Source organism: Aythya fuligula, chromosome 25 (genome assembly GCF_009819795.1).
Source record: "Aythya fuligula isolate bAytFul2 chromosome 25, bAytFul2.pri, whole genome shotgun sequence".
NCBI classification, from domain to species: Eukaryota; Metazoa; Chordata; class Aves; order Anseriformes; family Anatidae; genus Aythya; species Aythya fuligula.
Window position 1 is genome coordinate 5166163 of NC_045583.1, and position 23166 is coordinate 5189328.

Below are 23166 nucleotides of genomic sequence, written 5' to 3' on the forward strand. Positions count from 1 at the left end.
GCAGACGCTTGAAAAGGGAAAAACCGTTAAGGCGGTAGCAGCGGCACTCTGAGGAAGACAGATGGCATTGCCACATCATAGTCATTACCATAAAGAAACTCAAAAAATTATGCTCAGAGTACAATAAATCAGCTGGCAGACAATTCCGCTGGTGTGCACAGAGCATGGACAACAAGCTTCCAGCGCCTCCACGGGCTCCGGGTTTAATTTGTATCCCAGTTAGCGCTCAGAAAACGAAACACCTTGCCCCAGCAAACTGTTTAAGAAGCGCTCCCGGGACCATGGCATCACATGCACTGCTCGCAGGGCTCGGGCGAGTTTCTTGCCAGGCAAACACACGAAGCCCAACCCCACGGGGATGCTGATCCAGTGCTTGGCTCATCGGAAGGGGGCGGGAGGAGGGCAGCAAACTTTCCCCCAAGGCATTCGCAGCCAGCCGCAGGTGCGAGGGAACGGAGTGGAGCTGCTCACAGCCGCGCAGCGCCGTGCAGGTCCGCTCGTCCATGCGACTCCGGATGCACAACGCTGCCCAGCGGGCCAGCAGGGAGGGCCAAGCGCGCTGGAGGCACAAAGCAGCTAGAGAGAAAGTACATCTTCATGCAGCTGAGACACAGAACAGACACGACGGACTTTGAGAAAAGCAGCAGAAGCCAGGCTAGAGCAGCTGTCCACAGGAAGACATGCAAGACAAAGAAAGCACACAAACTGCAGCAGAAGATAAGAAGGGCTTATACTTTTTTTCCCCAAGCAGTCCTGAAAGAGGCAAACCATGGTAAGGGTTTTTTCTCTCCGTTACTGCGTTACGAGGAGCAGAGGGGCGAGCGACCCTGAGCATGAGTCTGAGAGTCCTGGCACTGCCATGTCACCCCCTATCCGACACGGGGCATTTCATTCAGCACGTGGCTTGGACCGTGCTGGCTGGCTGCATCGGAGAGCCTAACTACAGCGCTGCGCTGGCTGACAGCAAGAGAGACAGAGGAACCAGAATGGCTTTTACACAATGCATTCAGTCCTGCCAGGTGCTTGGTGCACGCTTGCATTTGCCCTTCCTTCATTTTCTTCAGCTAAGTGCAGCTGCTGCATCCCAGCCCCTGACTCAAACAGGCAGCAGCTCTGGAGAATGAGGCATTTTAGTTCCTTGCTTCCAAAGCACATCAAAACAAAACGAGACCAAACGCAAGCACACCCTCTCCTCTTCCTGCAGCAGCTCAAGTCAGAGACATGCCACGGCACCTCCTCTCAGCCTCTTATAAATGAGATTCTTCCCAACACCCTACAGAAGCTGTGCAGACAAGATCTCCTTCCCTCGCCCCTGGGAAGGGAGTCCAGGGACTTGTTCCTCTCCTCTAGAGGAGCTCGAGATATGACAGAAAAAGTTCAGAGATCTCCTTTTCATCAGGGCATTTGCTATGCAAGACAGGCTGAAATTTTCAGGCTGCTTAGCACATCTGTGTTTCAAGGGTATATGCAAATAAAAAGATGATCAAGAGAAAACAAGTTTGCTTTCTTTGAACCTTTAGGTCACCTGAAGCTGTTTGGCACCTTCCAAGCCATCCTTCCACCCCCACCCACTGCAATGGCTGCACAACACAGAGCTCACGGTCTCGTCTGGAAATTCTTGGGGAAAGGGATCCTGCTGCTCTGGTCCTCGGGAGTGCTCCTCTGCCAGGCGAGCCGCGCTTGGCGAGTTCGGGAGAGCCGGCCGGTCTTCCTAGCGCACGCTGCAGCGCGAGCAACGCAGAGATCACAAAAGCTTTCCGTCTCCCTCCCCTCACGCAGCCTGTGCAGAAGGGCAGCATCTAAACCTGGAATTTATGCAACAAGCTCCGGCTCGCCCGGGGTCTCCATCCTTCCCTCCCGTCGATCCTCTGTGGTCCACAAGCAGCCAGGCAGCCGCGTCCCTTCCCTGGCAATCACACGTCCTTGCAGCGAGCCGCAGCGTCAGGCTTTGTCTGAAGGCAGCGAGCTCCACGCTTGCCGTTCCACTCTCAGTCCTGTCTCCTGCTCTCGCATTGCCTGTCCCTCCCTTCTCTTCATCCTCTTACCCCTCCCAGCTCTTCCATCCACTGCACGAGCAGCGAGCAGCCTTCGCAGCAGAAGCTGCAGGAGAGGGGAGGGAGACGGCAGCTTTATAACTCTCTAGTGGAAATTACTGACTTCTCAATATTTACTCAATGATGGACTGCACGGCTTGGGTTTTCAAAAAAAAAAAAAAAATGATGTTACAGGTCTGCTTTGACAGTTCAAAGTGATTTGTGGCTGGCTCAGAATTAATTTACTGAGAGAGAGGTGAGGAAACTGCTTGCTGCCTACTACAGCATTTCTGGAAGCAGTTGGGGTATTGGCAGGGGGAATGAAACCGCAGCAGTTCCTTCCTCTGAGCTCCTGAATTTGCTTTTAAAAAATTATTTACTCTACTCAGCCTTTTGTACACTCATAAATGTATTTCTGCTTTTAAAGGGGAAAACCTACAGTGACACCAAGTGCAGGTTTTCTGGTTAAAAAACACTTAAAATCAAGGCAAAATGAACAAGGGTATTTGGAGGGGGAACGGAGGGGTTAATATTAAAAAGAAAAAGAGAACAGATGCACAAAACATCCCAGACTGAAACAGAAAAGTCCAAGATATTTACATGTTACGAGGATGACACAGGAGCAAATGAATGCCAGTCACTGTGCTGCCCAGCAAGAGCTGCACCCCAGCTTCTGATTAAATAAACTCCTAATTCTCAGCCAGATCAGCTCCATCCTTCTCCCTGTGCTCCAAATTTTAGGAATCCTACCTTTAAAAGGTCTCGGGGCAGCGGGTAGCTGACAGAGTGTAGTTAGAAATAATTACAGTATTTAAAATTTGCAGAAAAAGCAAGCCAAGCAATTCAGTTCCTCTTGCAAGGTTTTTCAGGTAACAAAGAAAACAGAAAAGGGACAGGGCCACCTCGGCCCTGTTACTGCTACAGTAACAACCCTTAATGCCACATTCGAGCCTGTCTGCAGGAAGGAATAAGCACAGCACACCTGACAGCCAGCATCACCCTGTTTGCTCTTGGAAGCTGAGAGCAGCTCAGCACAACCTGGCGTGGCCTGAAGACACACGACTGAGCTTTACTAGAAAGAAAAAAACTGCATGTCTAAGCAAGCGTTGATGAAAGCATGGTCCGTACACAAAGAAAGCATGCAAAAGCAGCAAATCAGGCATTTGTTGCCACAGCTGGGGCTGATCATCAGGTGGAAGTCCTTAAACCCACAGAGGGGGGGCTGTAAGCTCAGGCAGTGCATTAGGCAAGATGGATGGGCCAGGAGAATGTAGTCATTAACGCCATCAGATGCAAGAAATAGAGCCAGCACCTAACTTTACTGGAACTAAAATCAATTAACCAAATGCAGATTGCTAACAAATTTCTTCCTCTTTAGCCCAGCAGAACACCAGGCACGTTTCTCACGTCTCAAGTCAACGGCAGAGTTAACTCACCGGGCCCCAAATGCATTTGCTGTCCAGCGCAGCGTGCCTCCTGCCTGCATCAGCCTGATTTACCGAGCACAGCCCATTCATCTCCTCAGTTTTGGGGAGAGAAACGCCACCTGATAAATTGCTGTAAAGCAGCAAGCAAGGCACAGGTTTCTTTATTTCCGAGCTAGCAGCGAGACGAGAAGCTGCAGGGCAGTGGGGCTGAGCTGTGCTCCCCTGCCCCTCTGACCCACGTCTGGAAGGGAGGGCTGATCAGAAGTAGGTTGCTGGAGATAAATGTGTGTGTGACAGCAAACCAGGCCTGCACAGAGAGACTGAATACAAACATCTATTCCCAAGCCAAATAAAACCAAACAACTTCAAGGCAAGGCCCAGATGGGATCCAGCATCCTTTAAGAGATGGGGTTCCTTGATCCCTCCTCATCCCTAAGAGCACACACCAGCACAGGTCTGTGACAGATCCCTTTTCTTCTCACCTCTGCCACCCCACCCTCAGGATTCAGCCAAAGAAATCCATCTGAAAGATCGCTTTACGAGCTCTACCAGGAAATCAGAGGCTGACCCCGTTGGCCGAGTGCATTGGGTTTACGTGGCAAGGTTTTGGTGGGAGGCCGCAGGGGTGGCCTCTGAGAGACAAGGCCAGAAGCTGCCCTGGGTCAGACAGGATCGGTACCAGGCAGTGCTAGCTGGCTCGAGAAGGAACCTGCTGAGCCAAGGTGTGCTGCTGGTCGTACCTCAGAGAATATTTAAGAAAGGGGGAGAAAAAAATGCTGTGCAGCAGCAGCTGGGAAAAAGGCGAGAGAGCCAGCCCTGCAGCCCCCCGGTTGGTGAAGGAGGCCAGGAGGTGCTCCAGGCACGCAGCAGCAGTTCCCCCACAGTCCGTGGAGAGGCCCCTGGTGGAGCAGGCTGTCCCCCTGCACCCATGGGTCCCACAAGGAGCAGATCTCCACGCTGCAGCCTGTGGAGGAGCCCCTGGTGGAGCAGTGGATGTGGCCTGGAGGAGGCTGAGGCCCATGGAGAGCCCCCAGGCCAGAGCTGCAGCCCGTGGAGAGGAGCCCACATGGAGCTGGGGGTCTGGGGGGAGCTGCCACCCGTGGGGGACCCGTGCTGGAGCAGTTTGCTCCTGGGGGATGGATGGACCCTGTGGTATGGAGCCGTGTGCTTGAAGAGCTGCTGCCTGTGGGAGGACCCCGCAGGATGGGTTTGGAGAGGAGCAGACCCAGCACAGGCCTCAGTCCCCTGCAGCATGTAGGGGAAGGAGGTGCTTGGTGGATGGAGGAGAACCCTAGTTTGCCTTAATATATTGCCAATTGGTAATCAACTAAATCTCCCTTACACTGAGCCTGCTTTGGCCATGATGGTAATTGGTGAGTGATCTCCCTTCCTTATCCCAACCCACGAGCTTTTATTTCCTCACATTTTTCTGCCCCCGTTCTGTTGAGGAGAGGGGATGAGAGCAGTGCACCAAGAAACAGGTTCCAGCTCCAAACTTCACAAAGATGCCACACTGCTTCTCGCCATCCCAGCATCCAAGGGCAGCAGAAGTTTCACGTGCTCATCCCTAACCCCACAATAGCAAGACAAAGGTTTTGTCATGCTGGTTTACAGAGGAAGGACCGCTGCTACAGAAGTCAGCTATTTGCCCCAAACTGCAAGGGCCCCAAAATAACCCAGCTATTTGCCCAAAACTGCAAGGAACGTCTAGGGGACAGGAGGGGCCTGGGCTTGTTCCAACAGAAGCCCAAGGGTCCCCACTTTCCCTACACCCAAGCCAGTTGTATGCAGTAACAGCCTGTATATATGGACTCCAAGCACACCGAGCTCCTCAGCAGCTGCCACACAAGGACTTTAACCTCTACAGGCAAATTAGTGACCCCAGGCACAAAACTAGAGTTGGGAGCCCCAATACCTTCAAAGCCCACCCAGAGTTGGGGATGAGAGCATGTTTGGCAAGTTCCCTGCCTGTTTGTGATGTGAACCATTCAAACAGCCCTACCAAACTCCTGAGCAGCAAAAGCCAAACTGCTAAAAACTACGCATCAGGGTGCCTGCAGCCCTTTGGAGGATGCACTTTGTCCTCAAGCAAGGGGCTGGCAAAGCATTTTCCATGTTCTAGCTGACCACGTTTGTAAATAAGGAGAAAAAAGAGAAGCTGGGAACATGGACAGCAGCTGGTCTGTGTCCAGGGAGCCCACCCCAAGTGGAAGGCAGCACAGGCAGCAGGAAAATGTGCTGCTCGTGGCTCTGCCTGCTTCCAGAGACAGGTGTCCATTTTGCTGAAAAACTCCCTACACAACAGCAGCTTTTGCAGAAGTGCAAGCTCCTCCTCTCCCCTCCATGTCAGACCTCTTCCCTAATGATATCGATCAATCACACGCGCTGCTACAGCTACAGCCCGGCTCGGGGAGGGGAGGGCCTGTCAGAAAGCAGGATGCGAAAGGGCTGCCATTGGATTAGACCAAAAAACACACGCTGCTTTGCATCCCCCAGCAAAGCCCTTTGGCCCTAGGAAACACAAGCCCTAATCAGTACATGGTATGTAGGGCAGGCACAGGTTAACCCCCCGGTGGGAACTGGCAGGGGGTTCCTCCTCACCAAAGCAAGAGCCCCAGTGACAAATGGATGTGAGATAAGCTTTATTATGGCAGGCAGGAGCCGTGTGCGCAGATGCGTATTAGCATCTCATCAACTGGAGACGCTGCCCACTCGGAGCAGTTTGGAGGTGAAGGATTTAAAAGGACAGAATTATTTAAAAGGACAGAGTTCCTTGTGGTGGCAGCCCTCCAGCATCCTCCATCACGCCACAGTAAAGACAAACAAGCTCCTGAGGTCTGCTTTTGTCCTGGCTCCTGATTAAAGGCAGAGGAGGGAATTCACGCTTCAAGCAGGGGAGGAAGCACCTCTGTCACAAGCAGCCTTGTCTAGTGAGTATCAGTACCTACAGATATGCTTGGGAAAAGCCTGGCATCACCCACGTTTAGGAGCGTGGCAGATCAACCACATCCAAAGGGCTTGGCCACCGCACCACCCGAGCTGACCTGCAACTGGCAACCCCAGGTCCTGCTCCCTGCACAGCTGCTGCCCCACCAGGAGTGATGGGGGACAAAGATCCCCCAGAGAGGCCCCAAAGGACATCTGGAGAAGGCTGTGTCCCCACATGGGCAGGATGCTTCCCGGCTGTTTGGGTGGCCCAGAGGACAGGTTTGCCACAGCCAAACTGCTCTCACCACCATAAAGCATTTCCTCCAATAGCATTTCCAAGACATTTAGATTTTCTGAATCCCTTGAGCAGTACATGATATTTAGTCACCTTCAGTCCCCAGACAGCAGGGTTCACCAGCATCCATTTAATCAAGCTCTGTACCCCGCGTCTCCCTACAAACAGCCTCGTTTCCAAAGGCTCAATTAAAGCCAAGCAATTAGCTCCTCCTTTGAAGGCCAGGACTCGGCTCCATCCAGAGACAACGCACCCGCAGCTCTGCCTGCAGCAGCAGAACGGGCAGGTTTGTTAACAAACTGCTGGTTTCCGGACTGAAGCTGCATCTCGGGAAGAGAAGAATTTCAATAAGCCTCCCGAGCAGCTCAGTAATGCAGAAACGTGGAGACAGGCGGCTGGGGAAGAGGCAGGCTGGTTCCCTGGTCTGTGCAGGGGATGCAGACACTTCTAGTGACACGTGCACTGATATCAAAGCCTCCTTCCTCTCTTAGCTTCACCTCCCCTTCACGTGCACTTTCCTCAAAAGAAGGACTAAAAAAAATAGTACAGAAAAAGGTTTGGGATGCTTTCTGTGAAAGGTGGTAAAACTGCAAAGGGATCTTGTTTGATCCTGCGAGCAGAGCCAAGACGTGCAATTAGGTCACCGTAGGAGCAGCAGCAGAAGGTACCTTAACAGACTGGGATCTGACTGCTGCTCTGGGCTGGATCCTGAACACAGACTCAGCACAGGCGGCTTTATTCCCCGTACCCCAGCCTCTTCTACTTAAAACACTTTCATTTTCATAAATGTTGTAACCCAGGATCATCTCCCGCCGCTCTGATGCTGCATTGCGGAGACAAGAGTTATAACAGTTGCAAGCATGGCTGGAGGACATTGCTCTGTTGTTTGAGGAAAATCAATGCACTAAATGACACCAGGATTCCTCCTTCACCTTGTCTTATGGAAATTTGAAGAAGCAGAGACAAAATGCACAGCTAAATCATCGCAATACAATTAATAAAACTACTTACTTCAAGGTCATGGAAGCACAGGGGTAAAATATACAGGGAAAAAATGTGATGAGTTTTATCTGATGTGAAACCATGATAGAGCGTCTATCTATAGTTTTACTGGTGAAAAATTTATAAATGTTAAAAATATTCTGGAAGCCACCATTTATGGGTTGCAGAAAACAGGGGCTTTGCTGGAGAAATCTCTGCAACGTTCCTGCTGCTCTGTCCTGTTTGGGAGAGGCAGGGTGGCAGAGGCAGCTCTTTGCACCTCATCCTGCAGCAGCCAAACTAAAACCTGGCACTCCACAAGCTCCAGCTGAAACAATGTGCACAAGAACACACAAATTTGAAGAATAAAAAAAGGCTTGTCTCAATGATAGGGCTGCAGAGATAAAATAGGGGTAGGGGGAGTCTGGCCAGAGCTGGAAACTGACCCCAAAGGCCAGGTTAATGCCAATTAAAGGCTGGTTTTGCTTCCCTCTGTGCTGACTTAAGACCATAAGACATTCAGGAGACTGCAATCAGGCTATTTTTTCATCTCCTAATCCAACACACAAAATTGTGCCACGGAACTGTACAGATGACAGGCCTCATAAGGGCTAATTTTAGTCCTTCCCTGGAGCAGATTTCCCAGGCTGGAGCACCAGCGTCCTCTCCCTGGCCCTCCACGGGAGGCAGGGCGAGCACTGGGGGGCCTGAGCAGGACCCCACACCCCACACAGGCTTTCTGCTCCAGCGCTCTGGTCCCCCAGAAACATTCCCTAAGCAGACGATGCTGCTGAAAAGCCAGGAGACCCGCACCTCATGGCCAAACACCACGTCACACTGCTGACAGAGCAGGGCTATGGATTTAAAAGCCACCTGGAGGAGAAGAAAACCACCCAAGAGGCACTAAAAGCTTGAGACCGAAGCATGAAGTGAGACAACCCAAAGGCAAGGGACGCCTCCTCGCCCTGCCCAGAGCACAGCAACGTCACCTCCAAGCCTGTACATCCCCACCAGCCACTGTCTTAGCCAGGGAAAACGGCCCCGAGCGGGCTGGCAGAGCAGCTTTACCTCCAACCATGCCCAGGAGCAACCACAACCTGTACCAGTGAGTTCCCCTGGATATAGTGGGTGTTGGAAGATGAAACGCTCCTTTCCTTTTCATTTGGCCTGAACAGGATAGGAACATCCTGAAGAAAGGGAAGACAACCCCTCCACCTGGGAGGTGGTTTGGGACACTAAGGACAACCCACACCGCAGATCTGAGACACTGAAATACCCTAAATGCTGCTGTAGATCTTGTATCAGAGCGACTACACATTTTTCAAATCTAAATACAAAATCCCCATCCCAGCCTCCCAGGACTGAAAGGATTTAATGAACAAAATACGGGAGTGTGGAGAGCTATGAGGAGGTTCTGCTCGTATCCGAAGGGACAGATCCACACTTATGTAACCAAAAGAGGCAGAGAAAAGAGCATCTTGCTGCTGCATTATGCATTTGAAACAAAAGCGAGATTGTTGTGGGGATTGTGAGACCAGCCAGAAGACAAACACGCAGCAGCTCTGTTTCAAACTGACTGCTTACAGAACGTTTTGTTGTTACCCACCAGAGAAGAACAGAAAACTTGAGACAAACAGATTTTAAAAGGCAGGAGAGAAGTGGAAGCAATTGGTCCGACTTTCTTAGGGGCTATGTTGAGAACAACAGCAATTGTAGGAGCTCAGAGATCAGCAGAGCTTCCTATCTCTAGGACACTGGCTGGAGTCCTTACACCACCTTTCAGCTAAGCTACAAAATAATTTTTTTCCCACGTGCAGGAAAACCTGATCTTCATCTTCCTCCTGCACACCCAGCAAACACCAGTGGTGAAGCGTGAAGTATCAGAGCGCCCTGGTTATTGGGCTGTGGGAGGGGAGCAACGAGCCAGCCACTGGAGCTGATTTTACTCCTGCGGGAGAGCATGAGACGTGTCCCGCACCACTCACACCAGCCAGCACCTCTCACCTCAAGGGAAGGGCTGTGAGCAGTCACTGCAGGTGTTGGAAGCCACCGATGAAAGCTCCACGATTCTCAGCAATAACCTTGGTTTAGAGTTATTCAAAGATGCAAAAGCACCACCTCAAAATGCATTGTACCCTAAGCAGTAATACCAAGCCCCAAATTTTAAACAGCCGCTTCCAACAAGAAACGGGACCCCCTGCACACACACATGCAGACACTGGGGAGAATTAACGGGGAGCAGGCGAGCAGGGCCCCCTTCCCCATCAGGCAGGGGGTGCCAGCCGTAATGCTCCTCACCCAGCCCAAAAGCCAGCCAGGTAGGAAGGACAGCCATGGTATAAAAAATTAGTCTACTCAGGGGAGCATCCAATTCAGCTTGCTGGTAGCGGTGTTGAATGTTATATTGGGAAAGAGAGATCTGCTCCTCTGTGCCAGACCCTTCCTTTCCCTTCTGGGTGCTAAAGGAAGAGCCAACCCCTGGGGGGGCTAAGTGCAGCGACACACAGACACACAGACACACACAGACACGCACACAGACACACACGAGCTGGGTTACGCTACCTGAGATCCTCTGCTGCTCCTGGGAGAAGTCAATGCCTTCGCCGATGGAGCTCATGATTTTCTCAATCTGCAAATAAAACAAGCACGTGCTGCATTACTGACAGAGCCGCAGGAAAAGGTAAAGGGAGCCCCAGGATTTCACTGCCATGGGACAGATCCAGGGAAGGACGTTAAGGTACCTCTGACCCAGAAAGGGTGCCCTTAACGCCTTGCCTGGAAAAGTCTCCTTATGGGTGGATGACTCAGGAGGGATGGAAAGAGGCTGGGACCCTGCTGAGCCTTCCCTCTAACAGCCTGAAAATAATCAGCTCCACAAAACCCATCCCTCGGAGCACAACCTTAGGGAGAAGGAAGGGATCCCCAAATTGCTCAGCACCCTGCAGGAACATGCAGCCCCTCCTTCACCAGCAGCCAAGCCGGAGAGACGCAGGTCGCTACCGCCCTCGCAGCATGCAGGGTGAGCCTGGCTTCACCTCAGTCTCCGTTTTCTTGTTTGGTTTTAAAAGCACCGCGTTCCCCAAACCTCTGCGTGTGCATCGCTGAGAGCAGAGGCGCTCAGAAAGAGTTTGAAAATAAATTAAGGATGCAAAAGCACCGTGGGGGCAAACGCCTCAACTGCCCAGGAGAGGGAGCTAAAGACAGTCCCATGCCCCGATCTGAGCAGTTCACAGTCACTCAAGGCAGATGTCACGCAATTACGAAATGGTACAAACTTTGTTTCCTGAGATGCTGCCTTTTCAAGTCCACTGTGGAGCTGGATATAAATGATCGCTTTTGCAACAACAAAAAACCTTAAATTTGTAACTTTTACAAAGCTACACGAGTAGTCCTTAAGTAACAAGAGAAACTTGGAAGAACAACTGAGCAGAGTTTGTAAACTGAGATTTTGTAATGTAGTGCTGCAGAGGGAAAACGGATGGTGACAATTACTAGATTAACTCTGTTAAGATGGAAGAGCTGATAAATTACAGCTCAGTAAGTCAATTTAGGGTTTTCAATAGTTTAAGGCATCCTACGATTAAAGTCCACTATTTTCCAGCCAGCAATGAGACCCTCAAGAGGCTCAGCTCTGCTTGCTTACCCCAGTCTTCAATCTATAACCAAACAGGAGGGGGAAAAAAAAAAAAAGAGCCTCTAGTGGGATTCCCAAATAAAAACCTGCCAAGAAAACGTTCCTGCGAGACTCTTGAGAGTGGCTGCTGCTGAATGCAAAGCCGATGCACAGACTGGCAACAGAGGGGGGGAAAAAAACAGCAAATGAACTCTTACACAGCTTTTTCTCCCTCCCTGGTCTTTTAAGGACAGGCTGGGGGAGGAAGTCCAAGTTTTCCTGGACCTCGTCCCCCAGCCTGTACAAGCCTGGGACCTGGGCGTGCTGCTTCGCTTGGTGCAGCTGCACAAACTCCCCAAAGCGCCCGTGAGCAGAGCTCCTGGAAACGCTGCGAGGAGCTGGGGGCCTGACTTCCAGTCAAAATCAATCGGAGCTCGAGGCTGAACTCCATTCAGGTTAGGGATTTTTTTGGTGAAAGAAAAAGCAGCCAGCTTTCAGACTCCTGCCAAGTCAGGTCTCCAGTCGAGTCCTTCTCATTCGCGGGCAGCGGAGGCAGTTGGCTGTAACGTTTGGTTTCACCGGGGAGAAGGCATTCACGCCGTCCATGCAAGAGTCATTGAAGGACACGGTACCCTGCCCCTGGAAAAGCACGAGGGCAAACACTTCTGCTGGGCTTAAAATACAGTTAACGCCAGTTTACTGCGAGCTTTGAAGACCAGCCTGAAAGAAATAAATCAGAATTTGAACACGTAGGGAAGTGAGGCACGCTCGAGAATGATAAAAGCAGGGTTTTGAAGTCTCTGGATGTGCAGCTCCTGCTGTCAGCACAGGGCAGAAGTGGGTTTTGCTCTTCTGCCCCCAAACACAGCCAGAACTTGAACGTGACTTTTGCTAAAACCGCCCGAGCAGTGCCGGGCTCTCTCCCCATCAGGAGGCTGGTCCTGGACAAAGGGCAGGAGCCGTCACACCCTGGCAGAAGGGTTAACGGAGCCACCAACAGGGCAGCAGGATGAGCCATCGGATCCCTTATTTCATAGGAGGGTAAAAATGACAACAGAGATTCGATGTGAGAGCTGGGAACATGAAGGCTTTTACTTACACGAGCCGAGTCATTCAGAGCTTTTATCAAAAATTGCAAGCTGTTTGTACAAGAAATGGGATTTTAAGCTCGAGTTTAAAAGGATGCACTAAAAAGAATGAGGCCAAGGCAAAAATACCCCGATCTCAAGTGGACAAAAGCAGCTCCTAAATGACAAGCATAAAATCAAACACGGGCAGGGTGGCTCATTTTGCAACTGCTCACATCACTAGCCCTTTCTGCAGATAAAAATTACATGGCTAGTCATCATGTCATCTGATCTCGCTATTTAGACTCCATGTGGCTGAATAAGGAAGCCCCAGAAATACAGCTTTGAGAACTGCAAGGAAAAAAAAAACACTTGTTTTTCAGCTAACCTAAGGCTCTTGCGTAAATCAGCAACTCTGCAGTATCGACAACAGAAGTGTGGGGTCAGCTAAACTGGAACTGGTTAGGAAGGGGAAAAAAAATGAAATAATTTCAAGTATGCCCTGCGATGTGGAGTTTTTCTCCTACCACAATTAAGCCTTTTAACTCTTTTCATCCTTTGGAGGCATTTGTGGCAGTCACCTTCACTCCACCAGCCCCGCTCCTCCCAGCTTTAAAGAACTTTTCCATTTCTCTTTGCAATGCAGCCTGAACAAAGCACGAGGGCTGCAGCAGCTTCTGCTCAACAGACAGCAGCAGCTAACCGAAAATCATTAGCTGCCTCGTGCAAAGGTTATGGACTGAAACCCAGAGGTAACCCAAGCCTCTCAAGGCACGTTTGTTGCCAGCCACCATTTCAGCAAGAACCACCTGTTCTCATTGCTTTTGCCCCAGCAAAGCAGCAAATGCTCCCCAGCAAAGCCTTCAAGGCTCGTGGTGCCCTGATGTGCCACCAGTCCATAAGGGACAGGCAATACTGGAGGAAAATATGGGGGTGGTGCAAAACAAACCTCATCTCCAAATAAGACCAAGGGTTTTCATAACGATGCCTTTATTTGTTCTTTATAGGCAAGCACCGAGCCTGGGCTGCAGCAGGACTTCTGGGATAAGGATTTCTGGGATGCTGCCACAACCCCGAAGGCTCACTGCCGAATTTGGGTCTTAAGGTTAATCCAGTTCAAGCTCCAGGAGTTTGAGGACATTAAGCTGGGCAGATCTACGTCAATTAACTTCATTACGAGATACGTACTCCAAGCTGGAGCCGCTCTTGTGCCCACTGTCTGGGATCTTTATCGGAAAGGCGTTCACTCTGGTGGCTCTGGAAGCCCTGGAGGTTCTTTGGTCTGGGGATCATTTGGAGCAAGCAGCGCCCGGGTCCAGCCAAGCTTCTCCTACTGATCATCAAAAGGGAAGAAATAGGTGGGGAGGGAAGGAGGAGAGGAGGGAGAAGTGCATTTGTTCAGGCAGCCCCAGCCCCTCGAGCCGTCTCCCAGCACCAGAGGCAAAGCGCTTTGCAGGTCTCTTACGCTGTGCTGCCGCCGAGCCCTGGAGACGTGCGGGGACTGCTGCTGGTGCTGCTGGGGGAGGCAAAGAGCGTAAGAGCACGTTTGGGGCAGATTCATGACTGTTCGCAGCCCCTCGTCGGTCAGAGCTATCAGTGGCTGCTGTTTGGCACGAGGCAGCTCAGCTCCCTCCATCAGCTGCTCGTTCCAAGAAATCTTTTATTTCCCAGGATGTACAGCAGGACAGCCAACATTCCTCCCTCCGCCACCATGCTCCATCCTTGGATTCTCTCCTGCACCCTTACCAGTTGCAGTTCTCCTCCTCCACAGCACAGGAAGGACAATAGGAAGTTTTAACCTGATTTTAGGGACGGTCAGCCCCACCACGTGCTTGTTGCACGGAGCGAGCGGCTACAGCATCCCGGCCCCAGGGAGGGCAGCGCAGGCCAGGAGGACTCTCCCCACCTTCCCACTTCCTCCCAACACAGCCAGGAGCTGCCCAAGGACAGGACAATTCTCTCCCATGCACACAGGGAACAGGTGCCCAAATGCCGCAGACAAGAGGACAACACGAATCCAGAGGGAGCCCTGCTCCGAGCGGGCAGCCAGGATGAATTCCCCTGCAGCAGGGCAGGTCGCCATGGTCTGACACCCTGACAAATTTGCTTCCTTCCTTGTGTGCTTGCAGGTCGTTTCCATAGCTGGATTCAAAGCACAGATTACTTCTGGGTGCCAGCCCAAGCTCACTTGGTTGGGTCGCACCGCCCTGTGCTAGGAGAAGGCCGCGCTGCTTTCTGGGCTCGGTCCTCAGCACTGACAGCTCCACGCTCAAAATGCAGCAGTGATGACTTGCAGGTGCTTCTGAGGCACTCAAAAACACCCATGAGCTTTTCCTCAAAAGCAGGGGATTGCCTTGTGCTGCGTAAAACAATGAAACAATCACCCGAAGGATTACCTTTCATGCTCATCCTTTGCTACACACGGGCTCCAGCCGGCAGCAGCCAGAACCACGCCACAATTAGCACACAGGGAAGTCCCACTTCCCCACTGCCCTCCACAAAAAACAACTCTCCCGGGTCACCTGCCAGCCCAAACAGCACCTTGAGGCTGATCGGTTTGTCCTAGGTGGTAAGAGGTTGCAAAGAGATGAGAAGAGGGGAGGGACACAAACCCAAAGTCGACTTGTAAAGCATCCCCGACCTCCACAACCAGTCCTCAGCCGCACTCCATGGCACTAAAACGGGGATGGAAGAGAAGATACCTTGAAAATAGCATATACCACCGTTTTTTTAGGCTGTTCTTTCCCAGTGGTTAATTATTAAAACACAAAAATACCGTGTTTAAATATAGCACTGCAGCCCAGACGTAGCTTGAGCCTGAACACTCAGTTCGGATTTGTTTTGGCTTAACCTGCTTTTTTCCACTGAAGCACCACACATCCCTCTCTGAACAGGTTGGACAGTTTTTCTTCCTCAATTCTTAAACATCCACAGAAATAAAACAACTACATCCTTTTGCATCCTAAATTCATATAATCTTATCTGTTATTCCAAGAGAGGTGCAGCTGGATCCATGCTAGAAAGGTATTTTGGCCCCTGAGCAGAAACCCTTCAACAAAAGGAAGCAAAAGTATTGCAAAGCTGAAATCCTTTGGGAGAAAGGCTGCAAAAAATGAGTCCTCCAGCAAGCCCCAAATAAAGGGATGCAGAGGAAGGAGTTGCAGAGTGGTTACCAGCACCAAAGCTCACCAGTTTATTTTTGCATTTGCCTAAGTTTTGCTGAAAAATAAAAATACCCCAAAAAAAGGAGCTGGGTGCGGCCCAGAGTCATCCTGGGGCTGGGGAAGTGGTGAGCTCCTCAGGCAGGCAGGCAGCCACGACAACATAGCAACTGGCAATTTACTCCCAAACAGAACTTTATCTTCAAACAAACCATCCCGAGCAGCCGAGTTCTGATTAATGGAGGAAAAAGGCATTTGTTTGTAGGGCCCAAGAAGAGCCAAGCTGGTTGCTGGTTTCTTCTCCCAGCAAGACAGGACATTTTGACACAAGTCCTGCAAAGCAACTCTCCATCCCACAGCTCTGGGGGCAGACGTGGGATGGCTTTTGATGTGAGCAGGACCCCAAAACGCCAGCCCCAAATATCGCCTCCCTTCTGAATGCGCCCTGCAGGGGCTGTCGGGCAGCCCTAGAGGGGGTCAGGCTCCTGCAGGAGGGCAGCCCCATCCTATGTGATGCTGGCAGTGCCGAAGGCCTGGCACGGAGAGCTTTTGGGGCTCCTTCTCCCAGGATAGGCAGCGTGAGGGCTGGCACACGTGGTCCCTGGAGGCACGGCTCCGCAGCCAGCCCCAACAGGCTTCATCTCCGCTCCCCTGCCCTTGATGGACGCGAAGCCGTGGGGTCCATGCTAATCTCTCCGTATTTTCCTTCACAGAGCCAGCGCTGAAGTTTGGAGCCAGCGAGTCCATTGAGAGAGACAGAGGACGATTAACGAGTCCCGGGGTCTTTTATCACCGAAAGAAAAGCCAGCTTCACAGCACGAGCTGTCTGCATCCACTGATTTGCATGCAGGGGAAGGAAGCTTCATTCAGAAAGCACAAAATCGAGCAGCGCTCCATTAGGATGGCACTCGCCCCGGTTTGGGGGCATCTTTATGCTAGTGCAGCTTTCTGGAAGGGGCTAGGGAAAAACCAAACCTCCAGCAGAAAAGCCCTGGGATTTCCCACCCCTCTGAATGCAGGAGCTCTGTGCTCGTCCCTGCACAGAGCATCGCTGATTCCCAAGGACACATCAAGGTTGTCTTGGGAGAAGAAAAAAATAATACATGTGGGCATGGCAGCATCTGGATAAGCAGACAGTGCCGAGAGCCCAGCTCTGCTGCCCTACAGGAGCAGAGCCCCCCACTCCTTCCATCCCCTCGGAGGGGGTCAAAGCCTCCAGGTGCCACGCACAGCGACCCACGCTGCTGCTCCGCGGGTGGAAAACCCCAAACCTCCATCCCAAACAAAGCTCCACACGGGGCTCCGAGCCCCACAGCCAGCCATGTTTGGAGGCTGTAGGCTTCCTGAGGTCAGCATCAGGAAGGCCAAGCCGAAGGGGAGGTTTGAGGACGTTAGCTGGAAGTGTGCCTAAGACAAAACAGGCGATGCCAGCCAAGCTCTCCACGCAGCGCTCGCTTCCTAACGCCTTCCTCACACTCCTTTGCAGGGAGCGTGTTTCAGGAGCCAAGTATCACCATTAAAATCCAGTTATGCCTCAGTACACAAAGGAGAGCCCTTCTGATGCTTTCACCCTGAAAAAAACACAGCGTTTAGAGTTAACTCGGGGGCACTGGAGAAGAACTGCAATGAAGTGTTTTCCCCTGAAATCACTGTAACAACCTCAGGCTTGTTAAATCAGGTTTAAATCGGGTACGGAGGGAACGAGATGGAACAGACTGCCTTCCTCTGCTGCAGGATCCCTGGTGCCGCCCGAACAGGGAACGTGTTACACCAAACAGAACATGATTTATAGCTGGAGGTATGTCTTTACACGCACACCTATATAAAACACACGTAAAATTACTTTGTCTCCCTTGAAGCGCTTACAGCAGCTCACCCAAAGCTGACAGCAGCACCCCCACCTGGGGGAAACGGGGGCACCGCCAGCTGTGCCATCACAGAAATGCCCAGTGCATCACGGTTTGTCCTCAAAAACTCTGCCTGGTGCTCCCTGGCCTTCCCTTCCCTTACGGGATATGATTCCTGGTACCACACACGCCGTTGCCCCACTCTTTCTGAGCTCTGCACATGAAAAGGGAAAACCCTGTGTGGGGTCAAGACCTTCTGCTTCCTCTGGGGCTCCTTCCCAAGTTGGCAGCTTAAAGCCAGCAGCCCCGAAGCCTGGTCACGAGGACGATAAGCTACAGCATGCCTGCACAAGTGGCAAAGAAATAGGAACACCGAGCAATAGAGTTATTCAGATAAAGGTCTATAATTAAATAAAAACACGCAGAAATAAATGGCCCACTATCTACCACGTGTACGGTATTAGTGGGTTATAATGACACCCTACAGCATAAGAATAATTAAGAATATATCAGGATTCCCATTATAAATCCTTATTATTAAGGGGTTCGTAACCTACTGTACAAATTCACCTAGGGCTAAAACCCAGCAGACGAGACAGCAGCACCAGCAGCGTTTTATTCTTGAAAGCTACTCAAAGTTGGGTTTAAGGGTTATCAGTATTTTAAATTTCTGCAATTCCGAGCAAGTGTCAGGGGTTAAGACTTCGTTATTTCTAAGCTTTTACACCTGAGGGATGGGGCATATTGTGTTTAAGATTATAAAATCCAGACAAGCTGCTTCTCAAGTTTAAAAACCCCTCTGAGTACAACAAACACGCCCCCAATTACCAAGTGATCAGCCTCACTACAGCCTAATGGATTTGCTGTAAAAAACAGGAGGGAAAAAAAAAAAAAGATTCATTAGGTCCATGGGCAATGCTGGGGAAGCACTGAACATCTTCACCGATGCTTCTGCTTTGTACCAATACTGTAGCAAAGCTGAAATACTGAAATAAAATGAAATTAAGATTAATCCCAAGCTGCGTGGTTGGCTGAAAGGAGGAGATCCTGCCTGCACACAAAGCCCAGCTCCCAGCCGTCTCAGCACGGCTGGCAGCATGTCAGGTACTTATGGGGTGGCTCCAGCTGAGCACGAGACCCTGCTGATGTCTCCGAGCATCCTATGGGGTTGCCAGTAAACAAGGGCACGTTGTTTTGGGGTTGCTTGGAGAAGAAAAAGAAAGCAGAGCTCTTTAACGGAGATCTCAGATTTTCTTTTTTAATTACTGACTTGTGAAATCATCTCTCAGGGGATGCAGCGGGTGATCCAGAGGGAATGGAGGAGGTCAAGACGGAGCAAATGAGTCCAGCAGCAGCTGCACAGCGGTGCTGAACACCAGCACCCGGAGCAGGAGGGACAGGCGGAATGAAAAACCAGCTCTAAGTAGCCTCAGTGAGCATCCCAAAATTAATACCCACTTCATTTACACCACAAATCCCCCAAATGGCAGCAGCATCTCTTTGCCAACGCTTTTGTCTTTTCCAGGCTTCTGGGAGCAGTGGTAATTGCTCCAGCCCGGCTCCTCCTGCTTCTCATTTCAAGAAGAGGAAACACATGGTGAAAATGTGCCCAGCCAGCCTTCCCCAGCAGTGGCATCGACATGAAGCCCACTACACGTGAGGTGCTTCTTCGCCTTCCTTAGCTGCATCTCTAAGCTCTCCCCGCTCCTGCGGCCTGCAGCTCAGTACAGCAAGGCATGGTGAGCACCCAGCACCACGCACTGAGCTCGCTGCAGCCTCCAAATGTTTTGCAGACACACAATAATTGCAGCCTGACGTGACAATAGCACAGATAACAATAGAGGGGTCAAACCCAACAGACAGAAACGCGGATCTGTGAAAAGCCGACATGCCACAGGCTCAAAATGCCACTGTGATTAGGGCACTCGCAGGCAGGCCAAAAAGATCCTGCGTGCAGACTTTGATCTGGGAGACAATATAACAGGTGCTGCTTTAACACGCAATTAGGTCCTGCCTGCTCCGCTGTTTGTCCTGCTGATGCAGAAGACAAATGATCTAAAGCATTCTCCCCAGAGAAGTCTCCGGTTAATAGAGAACTGATATCATTAACTGATATTTCAGCCCTGAGTGTAGAAGCAAGGCTGCTCAGACCCAGCTGGGATACGCTGGTGGAGCAGCGGGATGGCTGGATGGCATCCCACGCATCTCTGAAAGGGACGGGGGTGCAAGCAGGAGGAGGATCAGGGACAACACCTGCTGGCTCCTTACTGCAAAGGCAGTCCTTGGAAATTTGGATCCGGGCCACGAATCTCACTTCCAGAGCGGTGGCAGCACATAAACCACTCTTCTGATGTAGTTTACGATGCTGCGGCTTATGTTCTTATGTTCTCCACATCGGCAGCCCGTAGAGCAGCAGCCTCGTGTCATCACCCGGTGCATTCTGCATGTACCAGCGGTTAGGAAGTCAGCAGAACGAATGTCAAAGGCCTGGAAAATCTAAGGCTGCTTTCATTAGCTCAAACCTGGATTCCAAAAGTGAGTCTGTTGTTGAAGGCACATTTCAAAACGCAAACTTCAGGGTTCCCGTGCTTTATCCTGCTCCAGCAGCATACGTCTTCTGCACATAGCATGAGGACTCGCTGAGTTTGGTGTTCACTGCAAGCCACGCTGCGACTGCTCGTTAGTGATAACGCACACATTTTCTAGCTCAGTAACAGTCACAGAGACTCGTTTGGACCTCGATCAGGGACTTGTTTCTTACCACTCTCCTCCTGTCTATAGACTCATAATTCAGAGATTTGTGCAAAACCAAACACGTTCCAAAATAAAAGGAATACATAATATAAATTTGCACTTCACAACCGGTGTATCATGGATCTGCAGTTTCAGAAGCCTTAAATATACACATATATTTGTATGTTTAAATATACACAGTTAAATTAGATGTTAATATGACAAAAAAGCTGGCTAAATTAGACAATGCATCTGCTCAGAGAAGTGAAATGGCCGGATGTGAGTTATTTTGAACTCGCAATAAAAAAAAGCAAAATCCCCTTAACAATATCGAAGCAACTCAAGACCCTCCACAGCTAGATTTTCATACTCACTCATCCCAAGGCACAAAGCCAAGAACAATTCGTTAGGCTCTTGGAGCAAAGGTTTTCTCCAGTGTGCAGAATGCAACACAGCGTGTTAAGCCTGCTTTGGAGGCTTCAGAAAGACTATATATTATATATATACACACGTAAACAATTTTAAAAATAAAACATCTGAAGTGCTTGAAGACGTGACGTAAAATAGAAGAGAATATAAGGAAAGGCTGAATTTAGTAAGGACACTGGCTGGACATTCCTGGTCCAGAAAGAGTCTTGAAACCACTAACGATCACCAGATCCTTACATAACCAAGATATCCGCTAGAGCATGAGTAACTTACATTAGGGAATCAAAAGCTTCTGATTCACAAATATTGGGCTAATACACAGCCAAAGCTAACAAACAGCAATAGTGGACAGAAATTGTGTTATTCTAGATGCACGCTAATTTGGACATGTTCAGCTTGTAATTGGTGGTCTATAAATAAGAGGAGAGAAGTCACTGCGTTCACTTCTGGACTGAGGGCATTTCCACAAATCCTTATGAACGCCTGGATGGAAGGCTTCTTCCACGCTCAGGGTAAGTGCTGAGCTGCAAAATCACACCAGATTTTGAAAGCTGCCCAATGAAGAGCTACCCCAGCTATCTGTCTAGTTCCAGATGAATTGATATGATCCAAAGAACTGGCAAAAAATATTATGTCTAAACCTTGCTGCTGACTCCAGGAATAAAGTATGCTTGTTTTTACATTCACCTTCCAGACCAGAAGTCCAAACACTCCTACCTACAAAGCTGGTAAGTTGTCTGAGTTTGGCTTGGCTTGCTTGGCTCAAGTCTTGGTTTACAGCTTCAGCGCCTGCAGTCAATAAAGCAAACCTGAACTGTGAGAACACAAAAGCTTTCACAACGTTAATCAGGACGAAGGAAATCTTGCCATTGGGGGCAAAGGGAAAAAGAAAGATTTAACATCGAGGGTTATGTAAGAATTCCTGACCTTAGCACAGGAAAGCAAGAGGAAACATTGGGATCTGGAGATAATAGAAGAATCAGCCCACTAATTAAGTCAATTAAGAGCCTGAAGGACACGTTTGTTTAGAAGAGCAGAAATCAGGATAAGAATACTGACCACATTACTACTTTTCCCCTAACCAACAATTTATAAAATATTCCAAAATGGTCAAAGGGCAAACTGGAATGAGTACTTGGAAATAAGGGCCAGCTCGAGGCAAAGGACACGGGCTGCAAAGCATGCTGAGCACCCGCAGCTGGAGAACAGGCCTGGTCCCCAACCTCAAAACCAGGGCAAAGTGAAGCCTTCAGATTTAAACACCAGAATTACAACAACAAAGCACATGTTTAGGAAACATCAGTTGATGGCAAGGACAAAAGGAGCCTCGTGGCCTGCAAGGCAGGGCTGTCCTTGGCCCAGGCAGGACAGCTTGTGTGCTGCAGGTGGTACGAGCGCAGAGAAGCTGAACATATTGTTTTCTCAACTGCATTTCTCACCTGAAACACCGGGATTTGGGTCTACAGCACTGGGCCATCTGGGAGCCACTACCCAGCAGGTAAGCCGCATGAGCTTGTCAGAACAAGAAACACTGAGCTTTTACAGGATGCAATTTCACCAGGCCCAAAAATAGCAGCTCTTCCCCTGAACAGCAAGGGAAATATTTGCATTTTTCTTTCAACACCAGCTCGCAGCTCTGAATCTCAACTTCTGAGCGCTGTTTTAAGGCAGTGGCAGGTTTTGCATCAAGAGCTTTCCTGAAAGTTTCACATTTCAATGCAAATGTTCTTAATCCTCAGCAGTAAGAGTGTAGCTGAGGCATTAATTCCACCAGGTCCTTAAATACCCGAGCAGCCTGACAAGGTTAATGGAGCTGGAGTATTTATGGCCACCCCACTAGCTGCAACCACCTCTAACTTGCTCCCCAGCTCCTGGGCTGGAAGGCACTACGCATGTGTGGTTTGCTCCTGTGACATGAAGACCCCCAAAATGGATCAGCAACTGCTGTAACACCCCTACAACATACCTACAATGCACCAACACACCCAGACCTACTGCAAACAGGAAAGAAACCTCGCTGAGCTGACAGCACAATGTGGAGCTGAGAGGCAATTGCTTGTAGGAAACGATGGCTGTCCGGCACCATAATTAGACAAAATATTCATTAATTCATCAGCTAATTCAGTTGGGGGAAAAATGCAAAGTGGTGGACTGTGCGTTTCCTTTTTCTAAAGGAAGCTAAAATAAAATGCATGTTTTATTCAGTTCCCAGAGTTTCTTTTGAAGCGGGTTTAATCTCTCCCTAAAAGAGCTCAAGACAGCAGCCACAGCAGCCGCCTCATTTTGGGAAGCTGAAGCTGGAGCCTTTGAGCCTGTCATTACAAATTCAACCTTGGAGCCACTTACTTGATAGCAGACAGCTGGAAGAGGAGAATTAAGGGGTGTCAGGAGCCAGGTCTGCAGCTGATTCTCAGGAGCGTGCCTCGCTCTTTGCCCCCAGACACTTCAGGGACCATTTTTCTTACCGGGCCAGGCCTCGGCACCAGGCGTTTCAGCTCAAAGCATGGAAGCACATCAGGGCTGGTGACACCAGGTCATCCAGCTGCACCTCCCAGACCACACCTGTGTCACAAACAACCACACCAGGAGTCTCTAAAACTCCCAAGGCCCAGCAGAGGCTGGCTCGCTATCCCCAAAGAGCAAATCCTGGGC

General features: G+C 50.3%; 1 protein-coding gene across 3 annotated transcripts in view; it reads right to left on the reverse strand.

The window, feature by feature from the left end:
- The window catches only part of ANKS1A (ankyrin repeat and sterile alpha motif domain containing 1A), a 104513-nt gene that overhangs the window by 26468 nt on the left and 54879 nt on the right, over positions 1 to 23166 (reverse strand). For all 3 annotated transcript variants that reach the window (XM_032203383.1, XM_032203382.1, XM_032203381.1), the window contains one exon: positions 10227 to 10293. In XM_032203383.1, the coding sequence (XP_032059274.1) occupies positions 10227 to 10293 (67 nt within the window). The remainder of the gene's footprint in view (positions 1 to 10226; positions 10294 to 23166) is intronic.